Genomic DNA, 15,993 nt, shown 5'->3' with positions numbered 1-15,993 from the left:
TGCATTCACAAAAAAAATCTCCTGTTTTTAATTGTCATAGAATCACAGAGTAATTTTAGTTGCCTCAGGGCGGGGTCAGCTTTGATTTCAGACCAAGCTCCAGTGCAGCCCTGGGTTAATTTTGTTATGTGGCCACTTTTGAATAACTGATTAGTTAAACAGAAATCTTTATAAAATCTGGACAATCTTTTTGATGTTTGGGTAGAGTAAAATAACTTCCTTTGTAAACATCATTTTCCTTAGCACTAGACCTTTACAAAAACTTGATTTCTGTTCTATGATTCTATGGTATCATTGACTTATAAATCAAGATGTACACCTGCATTTTATGACTTGCAGGGAGAAGGGGAGGGAAGTGGGGGAGGAGCAGTGCTTCTGAAATTTTGCAGTGAATGCAGGTTCTAAAAAATGATCAGAACTCTGTGAAGTATTTTGCACTTCATCATTTAGGTTTATTGACACTTTGAGTGAAATTTCCACTATTTCTATGATGGATTGTAGAATTTTAGTTGGGGGTTGACAGTTCATCCATCATATCAGGCTGCCTAACCTTGCAGTAAATGAACAATAAAAGTCCATTATTTATATTGAGAATTTTTGAGGAGATGCTTCAAGATTGCAATTTGTCCTCCGAAAATAACATTCGATGTTTTTCTTGTTTGCATCCATGCTTTGTTGTTCTACTGGCTTTTCATTTTTTGCGCAAAATATTGCTTATATTTCACACAATTCTAGCTTTTTGTACTTGTCTGTTCTGATTTTTGCATTTTTTAAATATGAACATTCTAAAATAGTTTTGCTTTATTTAAAAAAATCACAAAATTAAACAATTTGGAAATCCATCCTTATATGCTTGTGTATATATATATATATCACTTTTTTTAGCTCACAACCTAAAATTCATTTCAAAGCAGCTCTTTTCCAGCCCCTTCTGTCCCATAGAAGTGTGAAGATAGATTTGGTTGTCTTATTCCTAGTGTTGCCATCAACAGCAAAGCTAACTTCAGACCAGTGTTGCCATCAGAACTAGAACTCCCTCTGTTAAATGGTCTGTCTTCAAATACTGAACAAGTGGAAAGCTTGGGTGCTATGTTAGTGGTTTTGTGGATCCTATTGCAGATCGGCTACTAGTTTGCACTGTGCTATCGGGTTGTGGGGAGTGGGTTTCCATGCTGCTTCTTTCCAGGGCACTGTGTGGGTGCAGAGGAGTGTACATAGGGTAGACATTCTTACATGGAAATGGGTCAGCAGCATGGAGTGTGTGGTTGCTGTTGCTGAACTTGTTTTTGCAGATGTTAGCACTCATGTAACTTAGGTAAGTACACAGGGAGAAGAGTGGTGGCCTCCTCTACTTGGAGTATCTAACATCCATGTTCATTGTTGAAGAGCTAAACTTTCAGCTGACAACTTTGGAGGCATTAGCCATGTTGGGGTCTCTTGCTTCCTCCCATCAACCTGTTTACATGCCTGTGGTAACAGGACAGAAAGTTGTAAATGCTGTCAGGAATCAGAGCCATAATGCAGTCTTTTTAGCAACTCATTACCACATTTGTTTTGATTGGACTTGGAACATCCCCAGGACCCCTCAGGCAGGAGAGGCTGTACTTCTCATTTCTGTGGCAAGATGTCAAATACCTCTAAAATCTGACCTTAGTTTTTCCTCAGTCTGTTGCTCCCCCCCACACACACACTTCAGTAGACAGCCTTTGAAATCCTGTGTTTATTTTCAGACTCCAGAGAGAAGTTGACCTCTTGTTGATTTCCCCATACTTTATTTTTATTCTTGTAAATTGTTCTGGTAAACGCTTTTGAGAGGATTTCGTAAAGGCTGTGGGGAAGCTTCACCTAGGAGAGAGTTAGGAACGGAGCTTGCTTTCTGTTTTTGACTGGAGGGAGCACAGGAAGATTAGCCTCTCAAGCATAATGCTAACCTTTGGGATTTGTCACCCACCTCTTTCTCATCCTTTGATTTTTTTTTTTTTCCCCCCCTCCATTTTGCTTTGTCACTTCTTAGTACAAACCTTTTACTTCCTGAAAACTGAAAATGCAAGTGCTGAAATAGATAATTCTCTTCTTTCTAGATATTATTGCTGTTCTTGCTCTTGGAGGGCCTTCCTGCTGACCTCTTGGCTAATTATCTGATTGTATGATAGTGCCACTTAATTGTACTAGAGGTTGTTTGAAAACCATGCAATTCAGTATGCAATAAGCTAACTGTTTTCTATTTTTAGCTAAATGGACTAAGGACAATGTTCTTAGAAGTGATGAGCTTCTATGAAATAGAAAAACTGTTTAGTTCCTAAAACCTAAGAGCGTAGTATTAGTTGCCACATACCTGATTTCTCTGTCCTTCCACCTGTAAATTATTTTAAATCACTCTCATACTTTTGTATGGAAAAAAAAAGGCAACCAAATGCTAGCAGAGTATTAAGTCATGCTCGTAACAGGTCAGCCTGATGTCTCTATGTAGGTGCATTCTAAGTGTATTGCAGATGCTCCTGTAATGCATTTATTGAGTCATATCCTTAACAAAATGCTTAATGCTCTAAATAGGTTTTTTTTCCAAGTGTTCAAGCAATTAAATAAGTCTTGAAGAAAAAAAAAAAAAACCTGAGAAATATGGAAATATTGAGCAAAAATAAAGATTTTAACTGTGACCTTGTATGTGGTGCTTAGTCTTTTAGAAGTTGGGGGGGAAGTCAAGGCTTTTTTCAGAGCACGTATTCTTTCTGTTGATTTTTCTTTTATTTGTCCTCTGGTTTACCACAAAGTAGTATCTTTTAGCATTAAATTTATTTATCATTACTGTAGCTTTCAAAGAGTGAAGATTTTTCAAAGCATGAAACGGTTGCATGGAATCATTATATGAAATTGTTTCAAAGCACTTTTAGTGCAAGTGGGCTTGATTTCAGTCTTACAAAGATAATGCCCAAAAATAAATTTAATTAGCTGCAAAAGTGCATTTTCCTATTAAAGAGCTAGGGTTTGTCATTGCCAATTTTAGTAAGACATCTGGCTAATATCAGTTAGTAGATGCTGCTAGGAAAATATTCCATTAATTGTGTTCTAAGTTGATCACTGTGTGAGCTTTTGAGATAAAATATAATGGTGATTACCCTCAGTGTAGAAATCAATTGACAAACTTTCTCTTTTGTTTGCGAGCCTTTCCCCTGTGAGTCCATCAAGGTTGATCTTTCCTAGCTGAATAACAATATCCCCTGGGAGGAAAATGGCAGTATCTCTTCATTGCTCCCAGGAGATCTTGTCAAAAAGCAGAGGATGTGTATAAAAAGTGGGAGGGAGAAGGGGGGTGAAAGAAGGATAATGAAGCAGACAACGTGACTGATGTATTAAAACCTTTAGGAGGAAAAAGGAAGTTGAGTTGACTGTAGAAAATTATTTTTACTAAGGAAAAATCTTTGCTTGTTAAAACCTTAAATACTAGACAGCTTCATTTCTTAACATCCAATCTTCCCCTTGGGAGCCCACAGTAAGTATTAGCATATAAATCTTTAATTCCAACCTTAGCTGAGAAAATAAATTTTTTAAGCTAGAAGTTGGAAATCTGGCTTTGAGTACCACAATCAAACGCATCCTGAATGCCTGATTTCTGTTTAAAGGAAAGACTACTCTTACGTTACGAAGCGGTATTTGTTCTTCTGATCTTATTTAGTTATTGGCAGCCTCCTCTACGGTGTTCTCCAGGTTCTTAGTATTTTCAAAACACAAAATTGTTGGGTTTTAATAGCGAGGGATTTCTTTTCCCTGTGATAAAAACGCAGCAACTCTGCTGCATGGATGACAAACATTCCATCTCCATGCTTGGATAAACTCCATCAAAAGCACATTATCTCCCACTTCTGTGGCCAGCTGTCTAATTGTATTTGTTGTAGCCACTCACTGTTGGAACATGATACTAGTGAAGAGCAAGAATGATAAATTACTCACTGTAGGTGATAGCGATGATGATAATTTTTAATTTCCTTGTTCCTAAGTGAATTGGTAAGGTTGTCTTTGAGCTCTCATAAGGAGTCGAGCAGTCTCATTTGTTTTACCCTGTTAAAATGCTGCATGTACAGCCAGCCATTTTCTTTAGAAAAAAGCCTTAGTATTCATATGTATTTGAATTAAAATTTGGACTCCCCTTCCCACTTCAGCTAAGGGCTCTAAAGTGAAAGAGTATAAATAACATGTACTAATATTAATCTATTATGTATGTTGAAGCGTTTTGTGATCTTAATATATTTGGTACATGTTACATGAATAAAAGGGAGAAAAATAGGCTCAAAATGATTTATCTGGCAGGGAAGAAAAATATGCTGAAGACAAGCATATCTTACTGGGAGGATGTGTTTCATTTACAGTTTTTTCATATGGTTGCATGAACATCTTAGAAATCCTCAGTGATGGATGAAGACCTTAAGCTACTTTGCATGAACTCTTCATCAAAACGTGGATTTGACAATCAGGTAGAAGTTAGTGGCTGCTATTGTAATTTCAGGAATATTTTATTCTTAGTTGAGTGAACTTTATAGGATGATGCTTTGCAGTCTCAGTAATGTATATCTGTTCCTGAATATTTTCTTAGTTCTTTATTTAACCTTCTTAGTTCCCTTGGTAAACATGGAGACTTTGTTCTAGGGTTGAAGTTTTTGTCCTCATAACTCTGCTTTTCTCCTGGCACTTTATTTGAGAACAGGAAGAATAATATTTCTGCAGTGTTTCCTAATATTTAACATCCTTTGAGGCTAGAGCATGTGTCAGGCTAAACTTGCAGTTATTTATTACCAGTTTAGAAGTAATTATTTTTGTTTTCCTCTTTCATGCTACTCAAGAGACTGGCACTTGAAAGATTCTTCTAGAGGAGGCTTAAGCTCTTGCTGATCAGTTGCTGGTGAAGTTGTAAATGAGCTGTCAAAGGTGGCAAAAAGATCGTGAAAACTGCAATGGAAGAAATAACTGTTACCCTTATGCTTAAAAAACCCAAAAAAACCCACCAAACAAAAACAAAAAAACCCACCAAGGCAGTAGTTGTAAAACATCATCTAGAATTTATGGGGGTAATATTTGCTTTGGGGTTTTTTCTTTAGTTTGACTTCTTGTAAAAATGCCACCTTTAATAAAAATTGGCCAGCCCTGTATTCCGTTTTAATATGCTTGTGTCTGTGATTGCTTTTAGTATGCCACTTGTAAGAGTTTGGTTTTTTCCCCCTTATATTTTGCTGTTTAGCTGCAAGTGTTAAATTTTACAACAAGAAGGGAGGGGGAGGACTTAATCTTCCTTCAAGCTATAAACATTGGAAATATCTTTCTTTGTAGCACTGCGTATTTAATAGAAGTTTGATTGACTGTTACGGCTACTGCAATTTGTGGTAGTGTTCAAAAGTGAAATGAAAAGAAAATGTTTTGAACTTCATGTTTACAGAACTATTTCATTGAAATGTACTTATATATAAAAGATACGTATTGTGCATTTCAGCATAAAACCACCACCGAGTAATGAATAGAAAAAAAATCTTAAGGTATAAGGCAAGATATAAATTCCTAAAAAGATAACAATCAAAACCACAATTTTGTAGCTAGTTTTGTATTATTTGGTATTTCAACTTTGATTTGTGTGGGTTTTTAGATTTGTGAGATACTATTTTTAAACATACAGGACTAGTGGTTGCAGATAAAATTGTAGAAAGTATCATCTGCATGTACTTCTAACTTTTTTTTTCTTTTCCAAAGGCATTAATGTGGGGTACCAGATCATTTCTGTAGTGGTGCAAGGCTTACACTAACATACTTTAAGGGGCTGGGGGTTGTTTTGGTTTACGGCTTTTTTAGCACTTGCATTTGGGAGGATTGAAATAGGCTTCTGTAATGCAGAGATTTTAGTTTTTCGTAACTTTTTCAAGGAAGACTTCCTACTGCTTCATGTAGAAGCAGAAATTCCAATGCTTTATGTAAAACTTCTCAGAAAACATTGAGGGAAGAAATAAATAGAACTGTATAGCAGCTTTGAATCCTCCAATACTTTGCCAGTGACACAGAATCATTTAGATGGGAAAAGACCTTTAAGATCATTGAGTCCAACTGTAAATCTAACACTGCCAAGTCCACCACTAAACCACATCCCTAAGTGCTTACATCTACATGTCTTTGAAATACCTCCAGGGATGGTGACCCAACCACTTCCCTGGGCAGCCTGTTCCAATGCCTGATAACCCTTTCGGTGAAGAAATCTTTCCTAATACTCAGTCTAAACCTTCCCTGGCGCAACTTGAAGCTGTCTCCTCTTGTCCTATCACTTCTTACCTGGGAGAAGAGACTGACACCCACCTCACTACAACCTCCTTTCAGGTAGTTGTAGAGGGCGATGAGGTCTCCCCTGAGCCTCCTTTTCTCCAGGCTAAACAACCCCAGTTCCCTCAGCCGCTCCTCATAAGACTTGTGTTCTAGACCCTTCACTAGCTTTGTAGCTCTTCTTTGGACTGACTCTAGCACCTCAATGTCTTCCTTGTAGTGAGGGGCCCAAAACTGAACACAGTATTGAACACACCAGTGCTGAGTACAGAGGGACAGTCACTTCCCTAGTCCTGCTGGCCACACTAGTTCCAATACAATCCAGGATGCTATTGGCTTTCTTGGCCACCTGGGCACACTGCTGGCTCACAGTCAGCCAGCTGTTGACGAGCACCCCCAGGTCCTCTTCTGTTGGGGCAGCTTCCAAGCCACTCTTCCTCAAGCCTGTAGAGTTGTGTGGTGTTGTTGTGACCCAAATGCAGGGCATGTCACTGAGCCTTGTTGAACCTCATACAGCTGGCCTTAGCTCATCGCTCCAGCCTGTCCAGATTTCTCTGAAAGGAAGAGCCTTCCTACCCTCACACAGATCAACACTCCCATCCGACTTGGTGTCATCTGCAAACTTACTGGGGGTGCACTCAATCCCCTCATCCAGATCATTGATAGAGATATTAAAGGAAACTGGCCCCAGTACTGGGCCCTGGGGAACACCACTCGTGACCAGCTGTTAACTGGATTTAACTTCATTCACCATGATTCTTTCGGCTCAGCTGCCCAGCCAGTTTTTAAGCCAGTGAAGAGTGTACCTATCCAAACCCTAAGCAGCCAGTTTCTCCAGGAGAATGCTGTAGGAAACAGCTTTAGTAAAGACTTTGATATTGCAAAGAAAACTTTCTTTCTGTATTAAAGATGTAGTGTCATTGACCAATTTTTGGAAAATTAAATGTTTTGCTGCTACTAGAGTAACTGACTTCTTTGAACATGAAAAGATTTATAGAATTGAGCTATAATGAAAAAAGCTACACTCTGGATTTTAAGTGTCATGGTAGGAATTAATAGTTAAAATTTGTACTTGCTCTGTGCTAGATAAATAAAACTAGACCATCATAGTAAGGCTTTAATGGTCTATTCTTTGAATTCCTAGATTGCTTAAAGCAAAGCTTGGGTGGTTGTAAGAAGCTGTCAACTTCTTTTCTGGTATGAAGAAATCATTGAACTGAGTGTAAAGAGCAAAGTTTCTCTTTGACATAGGCCCACCCATTCTTTAGACTAAGGTTTTCTGGATTAACTGCAAATTTGAGGCTTCCCTTTCTCTTGAGTTCCTTCCTTGCTTGCTTTCTATGAAAACCTCTTAAAGCTATGCTGAGATCCTGCATGCCCTCCCTGTATTTTAGCATAGAAGCCCAGCCAGTTTCTTTTGATAAAACTTCTAATTGAATGATCAGTTTCATACACAGATGTATTGGAATGGGTTGTATGAATTGTTAAAGGAAATAGAGACAAGTAGCTAACTACATACTTTTTTTTTTTTGGCTCAACTATTTCAGTATCAATGTTGAAGGACATATATCCATTTTAGAACGTAACAAAAAATTGAATGGATCAATGTAGAACTCTTGTTCTCTGTAATCCTTTGAACTCGAACTCTGTAATCCTTGGAGCTCTGCATAAGGTGGCCTTTGATGTGTAATAATTACTGTTACTACCTCTTTAGACAGTCAGTGTTTCAGGGTGTTTCTGTTAGGAAACCACTGATACTGTAGGGAATAAGATGGTTAGTTATCCTAGTCATTTAGAGAAGGTGTATAAATCCTGTTTCCCTGAGTATGGGAGGCAGCAAATAGCAGGGGAGAGTTTCTTTGCTTGTAACAGCAGTTTCTTTTCAGCCTAGACTTGATCCCAAAAAAATGCTCACCTGGGGATGTTTCCTCAGGGTAGCATGTAGGGTGTTTCTGTTACTTCTTACTGCCAAGTGTATAGATAATTGCATCTACCTTAGCTGTGGTATGTCTGCTTGGAGCTTTTAGCTTTCTGGTCCAAAATGTAGCTTGCTCGTCTCATTTGCTCTAGAAGTAAATTTTTTTTCCCCTTAATTCTTAATGTATTTTTGTTGTCTCAACCTTGTTTTCCTTTCTCCAGTAATCATATTCTAAGTCTTATTTGTAAGCATATCACCAGTATTAACCTGATGATTGAAAAATATTTTTATGCTTTAGAAAATCTCTGACTAATGTCCAGAAAAGTTTGTGCATCAATAAAAGTAGTCTGATGGGTCAATAAAGCTTTGTCAAAACATTCTCAATCTTTACTCAAAAAAGCTATATTAGAGAGAAGGCTGTAATTCACCTGGGAATGAAATTCTCAGCATTGAGTGATAGGACTTCACTTAAGGGATAGAAGAGTCACTGTTTCCAACATCTGGTGCTCATTTGTCACAAAGGTCCCTCAGTGTCTCCTTGGTTCATTTTTTAAGGAATATTTGCCCACATTGGAATTTGGAACTTTGCAGGCTTATCTGGAGTGACCTTAGGTTGAAAAGCTAATAGAGGTGCATTAACATAGACTTAGTTGCTTTAAGACATTGTGTTCACCACCATGTTGGTGAGATCTGTTCTGGATTTAGACTACAGAGGAAAATTACCAGAATGGTTTAGCTACCATTCAGATTACATGTTCCATAATAATAAAGCCTCGTGCCATGCAGTGTGTTACCTTAATTTTGTAAGCATGTTTGACTTTTTTTTTCTTCGCAATCTATCTCAGTCGATATGAAGGGAATGCTACAGAACTTGTCCTTTGCATCTGTTCAGAACAACCAGTTTTCTAGACTTAGAGTAGGAGAAAAACACTGGTGGTGTGAGAGGAAGGTTATAATCAGTTGTTTGTAGTGAGTTTTCATGTTAGTAGGCTTGCCATCATTGAATTGGTACATATCTTACTTGAATGTACTATAGCTGACATGGGGAGAATCCCTTCTTGCTGTCACAGGGATAGAGAGTCCCCAGGTGCTGTAGATGGAGTTACTCAAAAGCTCTGTGCTGGGTCATTTCTTCAGGCTGACATGTAACAGAAAAGCATAACTGCCTTGGGCCCACACTCCGATTTGCTTTAGCCTTTTTGTAGGAGACAGAAAGCAAATGAAGGTGAGCATGGACAGGATTTCAGAGGTGAAACTGTGGAGTGGATGGCATTTTATTAGCATCTTCCAGTTCTTCATCTGAATTCTTGGAATTTCTGGGACTCTCACAAGGTTTTTTTGTCAGAAAAGCAGGCCAGTATTAAAGGACTGTGTAACTAATAGAGTCGGTATACTGTTTTGCGCACAGACTTTTTGTATTTCTTTTCCTTTTCAAGCTGCAAGAAAAGTCTCACTAATGAATTATGCACTGAAGAGGCTTTTTTTGCAGTTAGAAGTGGGATGGCAGGAGGGACAGGAGAAGGGTTCCAAGGAATCCTATGGAGAGTTGTTATTAGAAACTATTAACTGCTGGAAAGGCCAGCATGAAGCATTTGTGAATCTTTCTCCTTATCTGTGTGTGTAGTAGAGGAAGAAAAATATTCCCTGCCTGGTTATGCTCTACCTCTGTTCACAAGGAGCTTTTGTGGAAAATAGTGTTAAGCTATGCAAAGAGTGAACACGTCGTTCAGGATCCCCCCTCGTACTGTGTGTGTATATCTAGTGAGAGTCATGGGAGGAGACAAGGACTGAATTTTATGCTTGTGGATTTGCACATCTGAAAGACTGTTTTCTCCTATGTAATTCTAGTTGTAGTTAGGGTGTGTGGGTTATTTTGGAAACTCAGATTAAAATTTGATATGTAATAAAATGCAGTTACAGTGGGCTGAATATTCTCAAGTAGGACAAAGGTGTGATGACAGCTTATTTTTTGACTTGGGATTTCTAGCATGCTTGAAAGCATAAATATAAGCTTGTTCCTCTTAGTAAAGGCTTCAAAAGGAGTAGAAATCCCAATAAATGTATATATAACTAATGATAGACTTTCCTCTTTTTTTAATAGGCAGTTGCTGGTTATTTTGATATATTTTTTGAGAAGAACTGTCACAACAAGGTGAGTATTTCACATGCATTTTTAAAATGTCTTTGAGAGATGAGGGTGTTTATGTATTTTATTCTGCCTCAAGATGTTTGGCAGTCAGTCCGTTTTGTTGTAGCAAACACTTCATGTGCATGTGTGTTTAGTAATTGATTGATGTGGTGTGATATCAAAAATGTTGTTCTTAATCAAACTCTTGAACTCTTCCATTGCAGGTCTTGTTTTCAACTGGTCCCCAGTGTACCAAAACACACTGGAAACAGACAGTTTTTCTCCTGGAGAAACCAATTCCTGTAGAAGCAGGTATATTTAAATTCTGTTGTGGTGCAGCACTGATTGTGTTACGCTGCAGTTGTCATTAAATTTAAATCTAAAATACTTATAAAAAGATGTGTTTAAAAGAACTAGTAAATAAATCTTTCAGCTGCTGTTAAAGAATTTTTTTGTCTCAGCAAAGCACTGGGACGTATCTGTCTAGACAAAATTCACGTTAAAAATACATATAAATGTCTGCATAGCTATGTTGTAAGTGAGTGTCTGTCTTAGACTTGCATAGCTCCATACTGTAATTTTGATGAGTGTCACATCCCGCTTCTTGTCCCTCACAATGAGAAAACTGTATCAAAGCATTTCTGAGGCAGAAAAATGTAAGACCAGAACACTGCTATTAACTTTCTCTTAATTTTAACATTACTATTGTTCTTAAGTATCATATTTGTCAAGTGATTGCATAGAATTTTTTATAGTGCTCCTGAACTATGCTGTATTTGTTAAATGAATTGTGAATATATGCATGGGTGTGTACCTGGCACTGTGGGGTTACTCTGTAAATTGAAAACAGTTTCAGATAATTTGCAGCCATGAACTTGATCCATTGAAGTATGGAAAATGTTACTTTGATACACTGTAAATTTTTATAAAATGGATAAGTACTGTAATATGTTTGACCTTGAATTTGATGCAAGTAAAAAGGCTTTTGTTGTTATCAGGGATAATCCAAAATTCAGGTGATAGATTGATGAAGTAAGATATTGAAGACTGAAGTGGTGCTTGTTAGTGGTTTTAATTAGTTCAGTTGGGTAAGTCTTGAAAACATATTTCTGTGCAAGTAGTCAAATATTCCTTGCTTTATAGACACAGAAATGTGTGTATTGGCTGTCACAGGATAGTCATGCAAGAGGATGGGCACACAACAGGTCAGGAATTACAAGTCTTGCCCTCTTATTCCTGTAGAACTGCACTTTCTTTCAGACTCTCCTAGTCTTTTTATAATCAACGGAAATTTTTATGCTGTTTTATTTTCGTCCACTTAACCACTAGATATTTACTCACCACTGTTGAACTCTTACCCGGTGGTGAATTAGTCATCTTTGAGGGCCATTTTTCTTTACAGACCTAGCGGAACCAAGGGAAAAACGTCAGAATGGGGCTCATTTCTGCTGGTTGGTTAATAAACTCATGGTAGTACATGGCCCCAACCTGAACAGTTTATAAATAGATTGGGCATATTGAGGGAAAGCACACAAAAACTTATGTGGATGCTGAAAAAAAACCTGAGATCAAGAGGCTTAGAGTTCTTATAGAAAAGTATTGGTGTGGGTGGAATATTGTGTCTCTAACAGACCTAATTATGAATGTACAATTGTGAAAGCAGCATCTGACCTCAATTAAACTGCTTTTACAGTTGCCTCTTCCAGCTATCAGCCGAGACAACTTTTTACCAGGAGCTTCTTTCCTAAAGGCACTGTGGCCTATGTTATCTGACAAATCATTTCTCTCTTTCATTTTTGACTTTATATCGTTAAACAATTTTTATTTGCATATTCTTAGGTCCTTTCACTTCTTGGGGTGGACATACACACTGGTGCGTTTGTACTTGGCTTGTGTTCTGTTCAGGTTCTCTTTCTAGACAAGGCTGGATAAGGTCTCCTTGCAGCAACTCATTAAATTTCAATGTCATAGAGTGTGAAGGGAATTTTTTAAGTGCAATGACATTTGTTAGAATATGCACATTATTTAATATTACATAGATCATTTGACATTTACCAAATGTGTGAAATTACTAGGAGGTGTGCCTGGCTCTAGAATTCTAGGCTAGGTGCGGTGACTTTCTGAAGACAACTGCAGAAACAGTGTGCTTTGAAGCAGTGAACACAACCTAGTCGACCTTCAAGATCACTTTTGCCATAACTCCTTCCTTTCTCTGTATTAGCTCATATTTCTTAAAATTACTCCCATAACAAATCTTGTGACAATTGTGTTTCTCTTTTCTTTTTACCCGTCTCCTTCTCTTTGTAATTAATTGTTTCCCTCTCCCATCCTTTTACTCATTCTGTTTCTGTATCTTATATAAATTTACCACTTTAATCTAGAATTCTCTGCCAGTTATTTCTAGTGTTAGAGAAGGTTCTGAGAAATATTCTTGATGTAATTTGCATTTCCTTTGTAATCCTATGTTTATTTTTTGTGGGATATTTGTTCACAGATGACATAAGCCCAACAGGGCAGATGGTGTTTACTGATACTTACATAGGAATGTTTCTTAATTTAGGTGATGTTTTTGAAAATAACATTCGCTCTGACTTTGACCCTTCTCCTTCATTGTTTCAAAAATCTTTTTCCTCAACACATGTTACTATAAGTACAGATTTCCCTATCTTCCTTTTTTCATATTTTTTTACTTTGTAAAAATAGTGACTTAGGAATTCATCTTGATAATTTGTGGTTAACCATATTCTTTGATTTCTTCAGTCTTTCATTTTCCATTTCACCAGCTGAACAAACTGCTCAAACTTCTTTTGCAGTATATGTAAAGTTGCACTTCCAGCTGTTTCTCATCTGATATTTGGTAAGAAGCAGTGCTAATTCATTAACGGTTTACTATGCATTGTTTGCGCCTGACGTTGACCTGACTTCCACTGCAAGTGTACTTTGCTTTTGGGGAAACTTTTTGTCTTCAAATGGACTCTTCTCAATGCAAGTTTACTGAAGAAAAAAGTGACTCCATTAGATTCAATACATTTGCATCATTTCAAGGCTTCAGCCTTTTATCTATCCCTGTGTTTACCAATATTCATCAATCCTCTGTATGAATTCTTAAAATAAGAAATAAATAGCAATGGAAGATAAAGAAGACCCACTTGTGACTAAATGTGTTCACAGAACCATTTAGGTTGGAAAAGACCTTTAAGATTGAGCCCAGCCAAACTGAACACTGCCAGGGCCCACTGAACCACATCCCTGAGTGCCACATCTACATGTCTTTGAAATACCTCCAGGGATGGTGACCCAACCACTTCCCTGGGCAGCCTGTTCCAATGCCTGATAACCCTTTCGGTGAAGAAATCTTTCCTAATACTCAGTCTAAACCTTCCCTGGCGCAACTTGAAGCTGTCTCCTCTTGTCCTATCACTTCTTACCTGGGAGAAGAGACCGACACCCACCTCACTACAACCTCCTTTCAGGTAGTTGTAGAGGGCGATGAGGTCTCCCCTGAGCCTCCTTTTCTCCAGGCTAAACAACCCCAGTTCCCTCAGCCGCTCCTCATAAGACTTGTGTTCTAGACCCTTCACTAGCTTTGTAGCTCTTCTTTGGACTGACTCTAGCACCTCAATGTCTTCCTTGTAGTGAGGGGCCCAAAACTGAACACAGTATTGAACACACCAGTGCTGAGTACAGAGGGACAGTCACTTCCCTAGTCCTGCTGGCCACACTAGTTCCAATACAATCCAGGATGCTATTGGCTTTCTTGGCCACCTGGGCACACTGCTGGCTCACAGTCAGCCAGCTGTTGACGAGCACCCCCAGGTCCTCTTCTGTTGGGGCAGCTTCCAAGCCACTCTTCCTCAAGCCTGTAGAGTTGTGTGGTGTTGTTGTGACCCAAGTGCAAGACATGTCACTGAGCCTTGTTGAACCTCGTATAGTTGGCCTGGGCCCATGGATCCAGATCTCTCTGTAGAGCCTTCCTACCCTCACACAGATCAACACTCCTATCCAACTTGGTGTCATCTGCAACACTGAGTCAGGACAAGTTCTTTTCTATTTATTTTCCAATATTTACTAGGAAATTAATATTATTTGAGTCTTGCAATGATCTGACCGCTGTGCTTATGGTGGCATTTGCTTTTAGTTTTTTTAATAGGTTGTGAAAGAAGAATTTGGTGGTATAAAATGCATTTAAAATGTTTTATTTTTTGAAAGCATCTTTTGGACAGGGCAGTGGGGTTTTTTTCCCCAGTAAAGAAATATGGTTCACTTGGATTTCTAATCCTGAGTGAAATAGTAAGGCTAACTTAAAATCTCTATTGGATGCTTTATAGCTTTTGGGGATATGCCTGAAGTGGTCATAAAGCACTTGATTGTATTTGGATTTGCTCTGTAGAAGAGGTTGAGTTTACAGATACTTGAACCTGTTGGGTATTTAACAGAAAAAGGCTCTTTTATGCCGTGGCAAAATTGTTTTGTTCTGCAGTGTGAACTAGCTAATTTTCTCAGCTGTTTGATGCCAGGTTATTTGTTGTAAAAATAGATCTATTTTCTCAGCCATAAAAAAGACAATGTTTTGATCTCTAATCTAACAATAACGGAATCAAGCCATCAGAAGCCAAAGAATGGGGCTTACAACTAATCCTCCCTCCTTTGCCATTTCTGCCACAGCCTGTGGGATGAAATGGGAGAGGTTTAATCTAGGTCCAAAGATTTGGAGAGTGAGGCCATAAAAGTTAGACCTAATTAATACTTCTGATTTACCACTGAATTTCAGCTTGATATCTAACTATGGTAGTCAGCTTTGTATATAGTTTTAATGGATAATTTCTATTGATTTGGTTTAGATATAGTGTGTGAGTGAGGGATAGTCTCTTACTACTCATGTATTCTGAAAAGCTAGTTTTCCTCCTCACAGACTGTGACGAGAGGATTGAAGGTGATGTACAATGAAGTAAAGCAAAATAGCATCAGCGTGTTGGATATGCTTTAACTGCTTAGCAAGCAGTAAAATGAAAGAAACTGAAGAAAGAAGCGAGATGATACTTTATTGCCAGAAAAAATGGGCTTTCTCGGACAAGAGTACTGTGTTGTAGACTCCCTACAGAGTCCAAGACTTCACTTAGTAGCCCGTTTCATAGCTTGAAAATCTCTTTATTTTGAAAATTGAAATTGAGATGCCAGTGCAGTATCTCTTTCTTATTAATGGTCCAACCATAAGTCTCTTCCTTTGGTTGTTTGTTGAAATATTCCTGCTAAGTTTCATAAACAAAAAATTATACACTGAATATGGTTCTCATTTGGTTGTCTCAAGCATTTACTAAATAAATAAAATGCTTACAAAAATTATTTTAAAGGACCCACTGAATCTTTTCAGTAACAGTGCATTAAGTTAAAACCCAGATCTGTATGCAAGCAAATTCTATTAGCAATAAAACAGCATATTGTCAGCATCTTGTGTTCTTGATATTGCCTTGCAGTGGAAATAAAACCTTGATTTGTTTTTCTATGGTGCTATAAGGGGCTAGCACAGCAAAACTGAAGTAGAACTCACATAACTAAGCCCCTGTAAAATCCTTGATTATCTTTAGCTCCCCAGTCTCCATAATTGGGTAGCTGTTTGTAAATGTACAAACTGAAAAATGTTAATTTGTCTACCTAG

At 37.9% G+C, this 15,993-nt stretch overlaps 1 protein-coding gene across 2 annotated transcripts in view; it reads left to right on the top strand.

Annotated features, from left to right (window-relative positions):
* PRMT3 (protein arginine methyltransferase 3) overlaps nucleotides 1–15,993 on the top strand; it is a 64,177-nt gene that overhangs the window by 42,954 nt on the left and 5,230 nt on the right. For both annotated transcript variants that reach the window (XM_074842294.1, XM_074842293.1), the window contains exons 14-15: nucleotides 10,311–10,361; nucleotides 10,562–10,649. In XM_074842294.1, coding sequence (XP_074698395.1) covers nucleotides 10,311–10,361; nucleotides 10,562–10,649 — 139 coding nt within the window. The remainder of the gene's footprint in view (nucleotides 1–10,310; nucleotides 10,362–10,561; nucleotides 10,650–15,993) is intronic.

Source organism: Strix aluco, chromosome 16 (genome assembly GCF_031877795.1).
Source record: "Strix aluco isolate bStrAlu1 chromosome 16, bStrAlu1.hap1, whole genome shotgun sequence".
NCBI classification, from domain to species: Eukaryota; Metazoa; Chordata; class Aves; order Strigiformes; family Strigidae; genus Strix; species Strix aluco.
The sequence above is the reverse complement of the archived record's forward strand: the minus strand, read 5'-3'. Positions and strand labels throughout refer to the sequence as shown.